The sequence below is a fragment of the Elaeis guineensis genome, chromosome 16 (genome assembly GCF_000442705.2).
Source record: "Elaeis guineensis isolate ETL-2024a chromosome 16, EG11, whole genome shotgun sequence".
Taxonomy (NCBI): domain Eukaryota; kingdom Viridiplantae; phylum Streptophyta; class Magnoliopsida; order Arecales; family Arecaceae; genus Elaeis; species Elaeis guineensis.
Genome location: NC_026008.2, coordinates 44739910 through 44755836, shown reverse-complemented (window position 1 = coordinate 44755836; position 15927 = coordinate 44739910). Strand labels below are relative to the sequence as shown.

At 57.3% G+C, this 15927-nt stretch overlaps 1 protein-coding gene across 1 annotated transcript; it reads left to right on the top strand.

The window, feature by feature from the left end:
* The first annotated feature begins 701 nt into the window (after window positions 1-701).
* LOC105059235 (putative 4-coumarate--CoA ligase-like 8) lies at window positions 702-15921 on the top strand. Its single transcript, XM_073249826.1, has 3 exons — window positions 702-1091; window positions 15199-15798; window positions 15916-15921. Exons 1-3 carry the CDS (start codon window positions 702-704, stop codon window positions 15919-15921), a joined length of 996 nt encoding a protein of 331 aa, XP_073105927.1.
* The last annotated feature ends 6 nt before the right edge of the window (window positions 15922-15927 follow it).

The window sequence follows — 15927 nt, the reverse complement described above, 5'->3', positions numbered from 1 at the left end:
GAATCAAACACCAAATTGTTCCTCGTCAACCAAATGTGGAGAGCTATATAGGCTGCTCGAATACTTGTTGCTCTAGAAGCATCATGTCCAAGACTGTACTGTAGGAACTTTAGAAAACTTTGGGTGGGATTCTCTGCCTAAGTGATTTGCAGATGCATTTCCATCAAGAATCAAATAAATCTCATCCTCAGATATCAGAAAAGAGCATGCTCCATAGTCTTCTCTTCAACGTTACGGCAAGGGCATACTAGCTAAATATTCATATTTTGAGCTCGTAGAAAAAATCTGATTAGGAGTCAATTCCAAACCACCTTTTAGAGGAAGATTTATCTTCGAACGTACTTCGATCCTCCGGACCCATCAAACCTCTCTATGCTTAAAAAACTTCTTCCAATAGGTCTGATAAAGATCAACCGTTACAATACTAAAAATATTTCAAATTCTAACATTCTGGATGTCGAAGATGAAAATCATAAGGGACAACACCCACTTCTTCAGCTGCTCCCTACAAAGATGGATATCATTATCTGGTTCGACCCCTCACCGACGGCACGGAAAAGGTTCACCTCTCGTGAAATCCGTCACCTACTGTACTGTTGTACCAAAAATAAAAAAATAAAAAAACTGCTTCGCTGTTCTCCCATCCCCACCTATTTAAGGCCTCTCATACGAGGCTCAGAGTCGCAGTGCCGGAGAGAGAGATGGCAGGCTGCGCATTTATCACACGCGAAGAGAGAAGCTTCTTCTGCCCCTCTACCGGCATCTACAACGGTCCATGGAATTCGTCGCTGGCTCCCACACCACCTCTCTCGCTTCCCCAATTCCTCCTCTCCCACTCCGCTTCCTCCTCCTCCAAGCCCGCTTTCATCGATGCGGAGACCGGCGCAGCCCTCACCTTCGCCAACCTCCGCGCTCTCACCGCCGCCGCCGCCCGTGCACTCGCCATCCTCGGCGTCCGCCGTGGCGACGTCGTCCTTCACGTCTCTCCCAACTCCCTCCACTTCCCCACTCTCGTCCTCGCCGTCATGTCCCTCGGCGCCGTCTTCTCCACCGCCAACTTCCTCCAAACCCGCTCGGATATCCAATCCCAGGTTCAAGATTCCGGCCCCGTTCTCATCCTCACCACCGCCGACCTCGCCCCCAAGCTCGACGGCCTCATACCCCGCCCTCCGACCCTGATCGACCAATTCCTCGCATCGCTCTCCATCGATCGGAACGCCCCGGTCGAGTTCCCCGGCGTGGGCCCAGCCGATCCAGTGGCGCTGATGTACTCGTCCGGGACGACGGGGAAGAGCAAGGGGGTGGTGAGCTCGCACGGGAATCTGGCGGCGATGACCAGCGTTCTGCGGCACGTGTGGGGGAGGAGGGAGGAGGTGTACGCGTGCGTGGTGCCGCTGTCCCACATGTTCACTAATTTGACTTCTAATAGCTCTCTAGTTTGGATCAGCACCGATCTTATAATCTATTCTCTAGAGCCTTGTAGCACCAAAATGTAACTCAGTTATTAAAAGGTTAATAAAGGGTTTGATAGAAAAACAGATATTAATGATGACTGTTAGTAACAAATCAAGGGTACGTGGATGATGAGCACGCTTTGGTGTTTCAGGATATGGAGGTTGAGTTAATTTGATAAGAGTTTAAAGCAGACATATGACGCTAAATAAGCCTTTGGCCACCCATACGGAGACAGGAAACAACCATATGGCTATTTCTATTTCAAGAAAGAAACAATGATTAGCTGTTACAAGCGTAATTAATTTCATGCTCACTTTTTTTTGGTAGAAAGGGTCATCATTCAAACCCAAGTAGAAAAGTGTGTCTATTTTAGGAAGAAAATCAATTCGCTGATTTGGCAAAGCGATCACGTTTAAATCTGGATCAGTTTAATTTGTCAGAGGTGATGGGAGAAAAATAGAAAAATTTTATGGAAAGGCTACAAGGCATATACAACGTTAACACTTACTTTAATGATTTGTTCATCTTCGATGGAGTTAGATCCTTATCATCTTTAACTCGGAAATAATTAATAAGTAAACAATCATAATTAGTCGCAAAATTTATTATCTTTGGTACATACTTTCCATCCTGGGTTTTCCTGGGAATCTATGGCTCTGTGTTTCAACAACTATAAATTGTACCATGCGTGGGATTGTTGTTCTGAACTTCCATTGTTGCGGCCAATCGCCTCGTCGCCCGATCGTCGGGGAGCGTGCACCTGCAAAAATGAGAAGTCCGCACTGACCGGAAGCGGCTCCGGCGGAGACCCTCCGATGGTCAAATCAGAGAGGTGACTGAGCAACAGTGAAATTAAGACAGAGAGCTCGATCGAGAGAGAGAAAGGGAGAGAAGAGCGAGCCTGTGGTTTCGAAGTCGAGAAGTGGGAGCGATCCCTCGCACTGTTGCCTTCCCCGGTTTATATAGTGGAGCACGGTATGGCGCCGTCATTAATGGCGCAGACAAGTGAGGAACTGTCAACTCACTGTAGACAGTCAGAGTCGCCGTGAAAGTGTCATGTCGCCGTGTGGCCGTCAAATCACCAGGGTTGACAATGCCCTCGGCGGGACAATGCCCCTGATAGCCGTGCCGCATGTCGCTGTCAGAGCTGACAAGGTCTGGCGGCTGTACGACGATTGGAGGAGCCGACCGACCCTAAGTCGGTGGCCAGCTGAGTGGCGTCGGGCCCCTCCGATGGTCGGCGAGTCTTTCGTGAGTCGGCCATCAGACCTCTGGGTTCAGTCGGTCGGGAAAGGTGCGCCCGACATATCCTCAGTCGGTCGTGAGCCGATAATTAGTCGGTGATGGCGTCCGTCAGTCGGTCGGTACGGCCGTCGGTCGGTCGGTCGGTTCTTCCGGCAGTCGGTCGGTCGGTCCCTTCGACCGTAAATCGGTCGGTCGGTCCCTTCGACCGTAAGTCGGTCGGTCGGTCGGTTCCTCCGGCCATCGGTCGGTCGGTCGGTGAGTATTCCCCAACAGTTGCCCCCCTCCACTCCTGAGTCGGATGGTGAGCTGGCCGATGCTTTCATTCGGGCAGCAATCCTGGGCGACTGGGAGTGGATTTGCCGTATGCACAGATCCGACCATACCGCCGATTGATCCGATGTCAGGCGCCTCATAAATGCCAAGCGATTTGGGCATCTAGTCGGTGTCAGATGTCACGTCTGATGTCAGGCATCGTGTCTTGTCGTCGTCAGACATTACGTCGGTTGTCAGGAGATCGGGCGCCGGACGATACGGTGTCAGACGATCGAATATCCGGCGCCGATCGTGGGGCCGTGGGGCGCTGGCAGGCGTCCCATCAGGAACACGAATCGGCGCTGGCGCATAAATGCGGAACCTCGTCCCTGCGTGCCGCGTGTCGTAGGTGGTTGGCCGGCGCCCCCCGCATTTAATATGGGCGGTGCGGACGTCCCGGGATGGGGCGCGCCGAATCCTCAGCCACCCGGAGGCCGCCACGTGTCGCGCATCCATCGAGCTTCGGTCGGCGCGGAGTCATCTTGGCCGTCGGTCGGGCCTATATATATAGGACCTCTCGGACTCAAGACCCCACCATTGCCATTTTGCTGCCGAAACTCTGTCCGGGCGATTTCTCAGTCGTCGCGGGCAGAGCTTTCTTGCTTCCAGAAGAGCCCCTCCAGTTCGTGGTCTCCTCTTCGTCCTCCTCATCTTCTTCTTCTTCTCCGTTCCTTTCTTATTCGGTTCCAGTACAATGGCCAGGAATCCGACTCAGGGAGCTCGGTCGGGGAACCCAACTGACGACTCCCGATCGACTCCGGAAGATGAGGTTTCCTCGCTTTCGGGGCCGAATGTTGATCGGCTTCGGGAGCAATATTGCATCCCGGAGCAGTTTCAACTGTCCGCCCCAGGGGCCGGCGGTCGGGTTAACAGCCCTCCGCCTGGTCAGCTGGCGCTGTATGCCGAGGACCTCCGCGCAGGTCTTCGGCTCCCGATTCCGGAGTTCGTCCGGAATCTTTTGAACTATTACGGACTCTGTCCAGTGCAGCTAGCGCCGAACTCTGTCCGGCTCATAATTAGTTTTGCGTTGTTGTGTCAGCTCTTGCCGACCAACCCTCGCATTTCTCTCTTCCGGGCCTTCTTTGTACTCCGACTCCATCCTAAAGCCCGAGGGTGGTGGCTCTTCAACCCCCGGAAGGGTCTTTCCTTCATCACCGATCTTCCATCGTCCATTCATGGGTGGAAGAACCAATTCTTCTTTGTTTCTTCTCCATCTTCTTGGGGCTTTCCTTCTCACTGGGGCGTGCCCCGAACCGAAGCTAATGACAACAGTCGGGTGGAAGCGGACGACCGGGAGGACTTCCACCGACTGAAAGATATGTCGGTCCCAAAGCAGAGGGAGCTTGTTACCGAACAAGCTCTCTATGACGCCGGCTTAAGCTTGGTCCCCCGACTAGGTATCGTCCGATTTCTCGGTCTCCTTTTCATCCGACCCTTAGTCCGATTCTTTAGTTAACACCTTTGTCGGTATTGCAGGGACACCTCCAAGAATGCGGCCGACGGACACGGAGATTCGGCAGTTCGCGACAAGGAAGAGGCCAGCATCGGGGGCCGGACCATCGCGTCCGCCGAAGAAGCCTGCTCCAGCGGCGCCGATCATCGAAGCATCGGTGACCGATCAATTCGAGCCCGTCATCGCGCTCGCGGCTCCGGCGACGCATTCGGAGGAGAGGCCGATGGGTGAAGCGGCCGAAGGAACGTCGGCAGCATCACCGGAGGCGGTGGAGCCGGATGTAGTTCGGGAAATCGAACATCATCCGGCGGCGTCTGTGGCCGCAGCGGGGGGTGCTGGTTCTACTTCGAGCATCCCCTCACTGCCGGTTCCGTCGGTCGGGGGGGCCGATCGAGGGAAAGCCCCGATGGACCCCGCGGACGAGACAAGGTCGGGGAGCCGATCCGTGCCGCCCAACGCACAGTTCTCCGAAGGCGCGTCGGCGTTGGCCGACCACAACCTGGCGAGGAGGTTGTGCCAGGGGATTCTTCTTCCGGCCGACGTTGAGTCGCTGAGATCTCGGCAGGTAACCGAGATGCTGTCCAGGTTCTATCCGACTATGGTCGAGGTAAGCCTCGCATCACCTTCTCTTTTCCTTAGAAATTTTTCTTGTTATGTGATCCTGACGAAGCATTTGCAATCGGCAGCTGATCTATACAATGTCGAAACTGGAGGTCGGGTACCGGAGGTTCGGCAATGTCCGGGCCGCTTATAAGGAGAGGTCGGCGGCGGTCGAAGCCGAGAGGGTGATGTTGGCCGACCACCTTCAGCAATCGGCCGACCGGGAGGCCAAGTTAGTAGACGAGGTCTCCCGGCTTGGGTCCGAACTTAAGTCGGCCAAAAAGGAGGCCAGACACAAGGGTCGGGCCGTGCGTCGTCTTCGGCACGAACGGGACGGCGCCACCGCCGAACTCCAAGGCGAGCGCAAGCAGCTTCGGATGAGCCTGGAGAAGCTCGCCAAGGCCGAGGAGGAGCTTTCGATCGCCCAAGCCGACGCCGACATAGCAAAGGCGGAGGCGGAGTCGGCGAAGGAGTCGCTCGGCCGGGCGGAGGAAGAGGCAAGGTCGGCGAGGGAGTCGGCCGACCGGGCGGTTGAAGACTTCAGGGTCTCCGACCAATATCGGGAGGAGATGCTCGAGTCGGGTTTCGCCTCGTACCGGGTGGGGTACGAGGATGGTCGGGAGGCAGTCCGGGCCTTGTATCCGGAGCTCGACCTTAGCAGCATCGTCCCACCGGGGGCCGAGGAGGAAGCCACCGAGGAGATGGCCGACCAGCCGTCGGGAGGCGTAGTTGCTGCGGAGGAAGTCATCCCGGAAGAAGCGGTGCCGACTGCCAGTCCCCCACCGATCGAAGGACCAGCTTCAGCCGTCGACCCGGCTCCGCTTGTGGCCGACACGCCAGTCATCCCCGATCTCCCGTCGGTTGAGGAGATCGACTCAGATGGGTGACCGGGCCATACCGATTCCTTTGCTTTTTCTATTTTTTGGAATGTATGTAATCGGGCTACGACCCGACTTTGTACATTTTGAATGAAAATTTTGAATGAAAATTTCTTCTGCTTTCCCTTTGTTTCCTCCTTCCAAATGTATAGTTGAATGCCTTAGCGAGTCATTAACTTGTGTAAGTCGCTAGCTCTCATAAGTCGGTAGGACGTTCGGCAACTCGTGCCGCTACGAAGGAGGGGTAAGTCCCGACTTTGGGTCGGCTTCTGATAGTCGAGCTTGTCAGTCGGGCGCGTCTTGTCGAGTCGGGAGCCGACCGAACCTGGCAAAGGTTCGGTAGTCGGGCTTCCATGGATGCGATCAGTCGAATGTCGTCCGGCGCAGTGTCGGGGGAACGACATCAAGTCAGATCCCCATGCTCTTGCGTCGGGTATTCATTTTGTGTCTTTCGATATACGGTAGTAAGCCGAATATCATCCTGCCGGCCATAAGTCGGTCGGCAAGTCGTGGATGCGACTAAGGTCGCGTTGTGCGATAGACGGTGGTAAGCCGAATATCCTTCGACCGACCGTAGTCTGGTCGGGAGTCGCGACGACAGTCGCGTGGGCTTTTTGCCTCTCTTTTGGTCGGGGCCCGATCAGCTTGTCAGCCGATGGTTTGGCCCGAAAGTTCGACCGTAGAAGGAGTGTTAACTTTCGTCCATGAGGGTTCATCGGTCCTTGTAAGGGTCCGATGCATCGTCGAAGGAGTGTCAACTCCCGCCAATAAGAGTTCATCGGTCCTTGTAAGGGTCCGACGCATCGTCGAAGGAGTGTCAACTCCCGTCAATAAGAGTTCATCGATCCTTGTAAGGGTTCGATGGATCACCGGCGATAAGACCGTTGGTTCCAGGAGGACACTAAGTCCACATTGGCATGTCGGGGCTTGACCTTGATGAGCACCGATCATCAGTCGAAGAGTTAAAACTCTGAACTTTCAAACTGAATTTGTATTCCGACTATCGAATTACAAAGTTCATTGGCAATACAGCTTCAGGTTGTCGGCGTTCCAAGTTCGGAGAATGGATCTCCCCTCAAGGGTCTCCAGTCGGTAAGCTCTCGGACTGTAGGTGTCTGCTACCTTGTAGGGTCCTTCCCAATTGGGAGCCAGCTTCCCTTGGTCCAAGGGCTTCGACACTTCTGCCTTCCTCAAGACCAAGTCGCCAGGCCTGAAAAGCTTCGGTCTGACCTTGGCGTTGTAATACCGGGCGATCCTTTGTCGGTACGAAGCCATACGAATTTGGGCCTCGTCCCGCAGTTCGGGGAGAAGGTCTAAGTCGGCCCTCCGACTCTCGGAGTTGTCCGGCTCTCGATACCGCTCGACCCTTGAAGATGGCAGGCCAATCTCGAGCGGGATCATGGCCTCCGTTCCGTAGGCCAAACTGAAAGGCGACTCCCCGGTCGAAATGCGGGGGGTCGTTCGGTAAGCCCACAGAACGGAGCCCAGCTCGTCGACCCAGAGACCTTTGGCTTCGTTTAGTCGGGTCTTGAGTCCGTGGAGCAAGGTTCGGTTGGTCACCTCGACCTCGCCGTTGGACTGGGGGTGCCCGACCGAAGTCAGTCGGTGCCTGATGTGGAACCTGGCGCAGAAGTCTCTGAAGTCCTGGTTGTCGAATTGCCGTCCGTTGTCGGTGATGATGGTGTGCGGCAATCCGAACCTGAAAATGACGGATTTCTGGATAAAGTCCTCCATCTTCCGCTCGGTGATCTGCGCCAATAGTTCGGCCTCCACCCACTTGGTGAAGTAGTCGATGGCGACGACTATGAACTTCCTCTGACCCGACGCTGGTGGGAATGGACCAAGAATGTCGACTCCCCACTGGGCGAAGGGCCACGGAGCGACAATAGGAGCAATTTGGCTGGCCGGTTGGTGTTGGATGTTTGCATACTTTTGACATGGCTCGCACCTCCGGACCAACTCGGCCGCATCCTTCTTCATGGTAGGCCAGTAGTAGCCCTGTCGCAAGACCTTGTAGGCCAGGGACTTGCCCCCAAGTGATTCCCGCAAATTCCTTCGTGAACCTCTCGGAGAGCGTAGTCGGCGTCGGTCGGTCCCAAACACCTAAGCAGGGGAAGGGAGAACGACCTCTTGTAGAGTCGGCCGTCCATGATGACATATTGTGAGGCCGACCATCGGAGTCGCTTGGCCTCCGTGGGATCTTCGGGACTGATCCCGTCGGTCAGATACTGGACGATCGGGTCCATCCAACTTGGTTCGGACGTTAGCTGCTGTACTCCCTTGACCCGATCGATGCTCGGCTGCTCGAGGTTCTCCACGAACGTCCGACCCAAGGAGTCGAAGTTCGAAGTCGCCAGTCTGGAGAGTGCGTCGGCATGGGCGTTCTCCGACCTAGGGATGTGGAAAATTTTGAAATACTTGAGGCGTGCCATGAGGTCCTTCACTTTCTGAAGGTACTTGACCATGGTCGGATCTCGCACCTCGAATTCGTCTTTGACCTGCCCTACGATCAGTTGAGAGTCGGAGAATGCCCGGAGGCTGTCGACGCCCAGCTCCCTTGCCATCCTCAAGCCGGCGAGGAGTGCCTCGTATTCGGCTTGGTTGTTGGAGGCCTTGAAGTCGAACCGGAGGGCATACTCAGTGACCACCCCATCCGAATTCATGAGCAGGAGCCCGGCCCCGCTTCCCTGAGCGTTTGAGGCTCCGTCGATGTGGAGTACCCAGGTGGAGATCGGGTCTGGCTCAGAGACCGCATCTCGTCCTGGGTCTTCAGCTCCCGACCCTTGGTCGGTTGTCGGGCATTCGGCGATGAAGTCGGCCAAGACCTGAGCTTTCAGGGCAGGCCTTGGTCGGTACTGAATGTCGAACTCGCTGAGCTTCATCGCTCACTTCGTGAGTCGTCCAGATGTGTCGGGTCGGTGCAGTATCGCCCTCAGGGGCTGGTTGGTAAGCACCACTATGGCGTGGGCCTGGAAGTATGGACGGAGTCGTTGCGCGGAGATGGTCAGGGCAAAAATCATCTTTTTCGTCTCCGAGTATCTGGCCTCTGCACCGTGGAGCACCTTGTTGGTGTAGTAGATAGGCTGATGGGTTCGGCACTCGTTTTCTCGGACGAGCACCGAACTGATCGCCTCAGAAGATGTGGCCAAGTAGAGATACAAGGTCTCCCCGTCCTGCGGCTTTACGAGCAGCGGTAGGAAAGCCAAGTACTTCTTCAGGCCTTCGAAGGCCTGTTGGCACTCATCCGACCAAGAAAACCCATTTGCGTGACGCAAAGTTTTGAAAAATGGGAGGCACCTTTCAGCTGATCGAGAAATGAATTGGCTAAGAGCGACAATTTTTTCGTTCAGCTGTTGGACCTCCTTCTTGGTGTTCGAATGACGCATGTCGAGGATTGCCTTTATCTTCTCAGGGTTGGCCTCAATCCCTCTCTGAGAAACGAGGAATCCGAGGTACATCCCTGAGGTCACCCCAAAAGCACACTTGGTCGGGTTGAGCTTCATTCGGTGTCGTCGAAGGGTGTGGAAGGTCTCCTCGAGATCCTGAACATGGTCCGGGATCTGCGCGCTTTTCACCAGCATGTCGTCCACGTATACTTCCATGTTGCGCCCGATCTGGCCTTTGAAGACCTTATTGACAAGTCGCTGGTAGGTGGCGCCGGCGTTCTTCAGCCCGAAGGGCATCACCCGATAATAGTAGAGGCCCTTGGGAGTCACGAACGCGGTGTGCTCCTCGTCTTCAGGCACCATCTGGATCTGGTTGTACCCGGTGAAGGCGTCCATAAAGTTGAGCAGTCAAAATCCGGATGTCGCGTCCACCAGCTGGTCGATCTTGGGAAGTGGAAAGCTATCCTTTGGGCAGGCTCGGTTGAGGTCGGTATAGTCGATGCAGATCCTCCACTTCCCGTTGGCTTTTTTGACCATGACGACATTGGCGAGCCAATCGGGATACGTGGATTCTCGGATGAAGCCTGCTTCGAGTAGCTTGTCCACTTCCTCGTCGATGGCCTTCTGCCTTTCTGGAGTGAAGGACCTTTTCTTCTGCCTCACCGGTCTCATCGTCGGGTCGATATTGAGTCGGTGGGTTATTGTTTCTAGGGGGATGCCCGACATATCTACTGCCGACCAAGCAAATATGTCGGCATTGGCCGTCAGCAGCTCCGTCAGTCGGCGTCGTTCGGTGTCGGGCAATTGAGACCCGACCCAAACTTTTCTGCCGGGATTTTCTCCTATCGGGATCGCCTCGAGCTGCTCGGCCGGCGAACCTCGCTCTTCCTCCTCCCGCTGGTCCAGCTTGTCGATTGTCAGGGAGCCCTTCGACTCGTCGTTTTGATCGAAGATTTGGAAGCATCGTCGGGCGAGCTGTTGATCTCCGCGCATCTCTCCGATTTCGTTTCTGGTCGGGAACCGAACAAGAAGATGGTACGTCGAGACGATCGCCTTGAGGGCGTTCAGTCCGGGTCGTCCAAGTATGGCGTTGTAAGCCGAAGGGACTTGGACGACCGTGAAAGTTAGGTGGACCGTGCTTTGCCGTGGTTCGGTGCCGACCGTCACGGGCAGGGTGATTTCTCCCTCTGTCGTGACGGCATCTCCAGCAAAGCCGATCAAGGGCACGGAGACCCTCTTAAGTCGGTCGATTGACAGTTGCATCCGGGAGAAGGTCGAGTAAAATAAAATATTCGTTGAACTTCCATTATCAACAAAAATTCGTTTTACATCATAATTTGCCATTATCGCCGACACAACAACAGCATCGTCGTGGGGAGTTTGGATGCCCCGAACGTCGTCCTCCGTAAAGGTGATTACGTCGTCCGGGCGAAGCTTTTTCGTCGGCTCCCCTCCCGCAGACATCCCCGAGCCCAGCCGCTTGGAGATCATGTTGATGACTCCGGCCGTCGGCTGATTGTTCGCCGCTTCTTCAGTCGGCTGGGGTCGTCGATCGGCAACTGGTTGGGTCGGCGGACCCTTCCAAAATTTGTCGAGATACCCCCGGCGGATGAGAGCTTCGATCTCATCCTTCAGCTGGATGCACTGCTCGGTGTCGTGGCCGTGGCTTCGGTGAAATCGACAGTACTTCCGACGGTCGAGGCTTTTTGCCTTCAGAGGCGGAGGCCGTCGCAGGTATTCTTCCCCCTCGATCTCCATTAGGATCTGCGCACGAGGAGCGGAGAGAGGAGTGTAGGAGTCATACCTGGGGCGTGCCGGCCTCGGAGTCTGTTGCCGGGGTGACTTTTGGATTCGTCGGGGCGGCGAGACCCGACTATCAGTCGGGGGCCTGCTGGGTTCGGCGGGCTCCCGACCTTTCCTCCGCTTCTCCTTCGGGCCCCTGGGTTCGGCCAAACGTCGGTCGGACGCTCCTTCGTCCGCGCGCATATACTTGTACGCGCGCTCCAGTAGCTCGGCGTATGTCCGGAGGAGGGTCTTGTCCAGAGAGTAGGTGAATCGGGACGCCCTCAGGCCCCGCTTCATGGCTGAGACAGCCATGTCTTCGTTGAGGTCCCGGATCTCAAGCGTGGCCGTGTTGAATCGCACCACGAAGTGTCGGAGCGTCTCATTTTCCCCCTGCTTGAGGGAGAAAAGGCTGTCCGACGTTCGCGGTGGCTTTCGGCTGGTGCTGAAATGGGCCACGAACGAGTGCTCGAGCTGCCCAAAGGAGTGGATACTTCCCGATCGGAGATCGGAGTACCAGGCCCTGGCAGCCTTGCGGAGCGTAGCGGAGAAGCCGATGCAAAAAAGAGCGTCGGTTGCCCCTTGAATCGTCATGAGAGCTTTATAGCCCTCGAGGTGGTCGACTGGGTCGGTGGAGCCGTCGTATGGCTCCACGTGCGGCATTTTGAACCGACTGGGAATCGGTTCGTCGAGGACCAGTCGGGAGAGAGGTTGGGCGGTCTGGAAGTCGACGTCGTTCGAAGACTTCTGGCCGTCCATCTGCAACTGGGCGAGTCGGCGGTCGATTTCCTCGAACCGGCGCTCGTAGTCGTCCGCTCGTCGATGCTGGGAGACACCGGGAGTGGAGTCTCTGGAAGATTCTGAGAGGGAGGCCGACGGCGTGCGCGGTCGTTTCTCCTTCCTTGCCCGTTCCAACGGGGAAGGAGAGGGCCGCTGGGATCGTCGGTCGTCGCGCCATGGTCGTCCCTCCTCTTCTCCGTGGGAGCGCTGTTGAGGGTGCTCGCATAGAGGCGACGGGGATCGGCGCGGTCGTCGGCGACTGCTCCTAGAGGGCATCGGACGGGCCGCCGGTTGCTGCTGGAGGCTTTTGACTGCATCCGTCAGTACGGTCATCTGCCGTACGATGGCCGCAATCTGCGCCTCCGTGGTCACTGCGGGGCGCGGAGAGCTGGGCTCCACCACCGGCGGTGATGGGGGGGCCTCTTCTCGGCGGGAAGAGCACCTCGCCGATCCGATGATCCTCGATCGTTGAGCTCTTGTCTTTGTCATGCTGTCCCCTACCTGGCGCGCCAATCTGTTGCGGCCAATCGCCTCGTCGCCCGATCGCCGGGGAGCGTGCACCTGCAAAAATGAGAAGTCCGCACTGACCGGAGGCGGCTCCAGCGGGGACCCTCCGACGGTCAAGTCAGAGAGGTGACTGGGCAACAGTGAAATGAAGACAGAGAGCTCGATCGAGAGAGAGAAAGGGAAAGAGGAGCGAGCCTGTGGTTTCGAAGTCGAGAAGTGGGAGCGATCCCTCGCACTGTTGCCTTCCCCGGTTTATATAGTGGAGCACGGTATGGCGCCGTCATTAATGGCGCAGATAAGTGAGAAACTGTCAACTCACTGTAGACTGTCAGAGTCACCGTGAAAGTGTCATGTCGCCGTGTGGCCGTCAAATCACCAGGGTTGACAATGCCCTCGGCGGGACAATGCCCCTAGATAGCCGTGCCGCATGTCGCTGTCAGAGCTGACAAGGTCTGACGGCTGTACGGCGATTGGAGGAGCCGACCGACCCTAAGTCAGTGGCCAGCTGAGTGGCGTCGGGCCCCTCCGATGGTCGGCGAGTCTTTCGTGAGTCGGCCATCAGACCTCTGGGTTCAGTCGGTCGGGAAAGGTGCGCCCGACATATCCTCAGTCGGTCGTGAGCCGATAATTAGCCGGTGATGGCGTCCGTCAGTCGGTCGGTCCGGCCATCGGTCGGTCGGTCGGTTCTTCTGGCAGTCGGTCGGTCGGTCCCTTCGATCGTAAATCGGTCGGTCGGTCCCTTCGACCGTAAGTCGATCGGTCGGTCCCTTCGACCGTAAGTCGGTCGGTCGGTCGGTTCCTCCAGCCATCAGTCGGTCGGTCGGTGGGTATTCCCCAATAGTTGCTTCCCTCCACTCCTGAGTCGGATGGTGAGCTGGCCGATGCTTTCATTCGGGCAGCAATCCTGGGCGACTGGGAGTGAATTTGTCGTATGCACAGATCCGACCGTACCGCCGATTGATCCGATGTCAGGCGCCTCATAAATGCCAAGCGATTTGGGCGTCTAGTCGGTGTCAGATGTCACGTCTGATGTCAGGCGTCGTGTCTTGTCGTCGTCAGATATTACGTCGGTTGTCAGGAGATCGGGCGCCGGACGATACGGTGTCAGACGACTGAATATCCGGCGCCGATCGTGGGGGCGTGGGGCGCTGGCAGGCGTCCCATCGGGAACACGAATCGGCGCGGGCGCATAAATGCGGAACCGCGTCCCCGCGTGCCGCGTGTCGTAGGTGGTTGGCCGGCGCCCCCCGCATTTAATATGGGCGGTGCGGCCGTCTCGGGATGGGGCGCGCCGAATCCTCAGCCACCCGAAGGCCGCCACGTGTCGCGCATCCATCGAGCTTCGGTCGGCGCGGAGTCATCTTGGCCGTCGGTCGGGCCTATATATATAGGACCTCTCGGACCCAAGACCCCACCATTGCCATTTTGCTGCCGAAACTCTGTCCGGGCGATTTCTCAATCGTCGCGGGCAGAGCTTTCTTACTTCCAGAAGAGCCCCTCCGGTTCGTGGTCTCCTCTTCGTCCTCCTCATCTTCTTCTTCTCCGTTCCTTTCTTATTCGGTTCCGGTACAATGGCCAGGAATCCGACTCAGGGAGCTCGGTCGGAGAACCCGACTGACGACTCCCGGTCGACTCCGGAAGATGAGGTTTCCTCGCTTTCGGGGCCGAATGTTGATCGGCTTCGGGAGCAATATTGCATCCCGGAGCAGTTTCAACTGTCCGCCCCAAGGGCCGGCGGTCGGGTTAACAGCCCTCCGTCTGGTCAACTGGCGCTGTATGCCGAGGACCTCCGCGCAGGTCTTCGGCTCCCGATTCCGGAGTTCGTCCGGAATCTTTTGAACTATTACGGACTCTGTCCGGCGCAGCTAGCGCCGAACTCTGTCCGGCTCATAATTAGTTTTGCGTTGTTGTGTCAGCTCTTACCGACCAACCCTCGCATTTCTCTCTTCCGGGCCTTCTTTGTACTCCGACCCCACCCTAAAGCCCGAGGGTGGTGGCTCTTCAACCCCCGGAAGGGTCTTTCCTTCATCACCGGTCTTCCATCGTCCATTCATGGGTGGAAGAACCAATTCTTCTTTGTTTCTTCTCCATCTTCTTGGGGCTTTCCTTCTCACTGGGGCGTGCCCCGAACCGAAGCTAATGACAACAGTCGGGTGGAAGCGGACGACCGGGAGGACTTCCACCGACTGAAAGATATGTCGGTCCCGAAGCAGAGGGAGCTTGTTACCGAACAAGCTCTCTATGACGCCGGCTTAAGCTTGGTCCCCCGACTAGGTATCGTCCGATTTCCCGGTCTCCTTTTCATCCGACCCTTAGTCCACGCGTGGGAAACGCCCACGCGGTCCACAGGCCCCGCCGTGGACCGTCCGATCCACGGTGGACCGGGGCAAAGGGGCCGCGGGCCTGGGTCGCGCGTCCCGCGTAGGCCTGAGTCGCGCGTCCCGCGTGGGCCTGGGTCGCGCGTCCCGCACCGGCCTGGGTCGCGTGTCCCGCGTGGGCCTGGGCCTGGGTCGCGCGTCCCGCATGCCGCCGCCTGCGGCAGCACCGCTGCCGCCCGCCGCCAGTCGCCGGCGGTCCTCCGCCGTCTCGATTCTCGTGCCGACTTCAAAAGCTCATATCTCCTCCATCCGAGCTCCGTTTCAGGTGATCTTGGTCTCGTTGGACTCCGTTTTTCGCCGCGAACCTCGCTGTGGGCTCAACGTGGGCTGAATCTCGAGGCATCAAATCCTAACACATGTCCCTCGACGCCGTCTTCTCCACCGCCAACTCCCTCCAAACCCGCTCGGAGATCCAATCCCAGGTTCAAGATTTCGGCCCCGTTCTCATCCTCACCACCGCCGACCTCGCCCCCAAGCTCGACGGCCTCATACCCCGCCCTCCGACCCTGATCGACCAATTCTTCGCATCGCTCTCCATCGATCGGAACGCCCCGGTCGAGTTCCCCGGCGTGGGCCCAGTCGATCCGGCGGCGCTGATGTACTCGTCCGGGACGACGGGGAAGAGCAAGGGGGTGGTGAGCTCGCACGGGAATCTGGTGGCGATGGCCAGCGTTCTGCGGCACGTGTGGGGGAGGAGGGAGGAGGTGTACGCATGCGTGGTGCCGCTGTCCCACATGTTCGGCTTCTCGGTGTTTGTGTGCAGGGCGGTGGCGGCGGGGGCGACGGTGGTGGTGCTCCGGCGGTACGTGCTGGATGAGCTGCTGATGGCGGTGGAGGAGCACCGGGTGACGCTGCTGCTGGTGGTGCCGCCGATGGTGGTGCAGCTGGCGAGGTCGGGCGGCGTGGCGCGAGCCAATTACGATCTGTGCTCGCTCAGGGAGGTGATCTGCTCCGGCGCGCCGCTCGGGAGGGACCACATGGAGCGCTTCGCCGACGCATACCCCGGCATAACCCTCTCTCAGGTAGAAAGAGTCATCATTCAAACCCAAGTAGAAGAGTGTGTCTATTTTAGGAAGGAAATCAATTCGCTGATTCGACAAAGCGATCACGTTTAAATCTGGATCAGTTTAATTTTTCAGAGGTGATGAGAG

Bases quoted from the DNA above. Each gene is read 5' to 3' on its own strand.
- LOC105059235 (XM_073249826.1), top strand. From the start codon at position 702: ATGGCAGGCTGCGCATTTATCACACGCGAAGAGAGAAGCTTCTTCTGC. The intron at 1,092-15,198 runs GTTCAAGATTCC...ATCCAATCCCAG, and splicing joins GCTCGGATATCCAATCCCAG to GTTCAAGATTTCGGCCCCGT.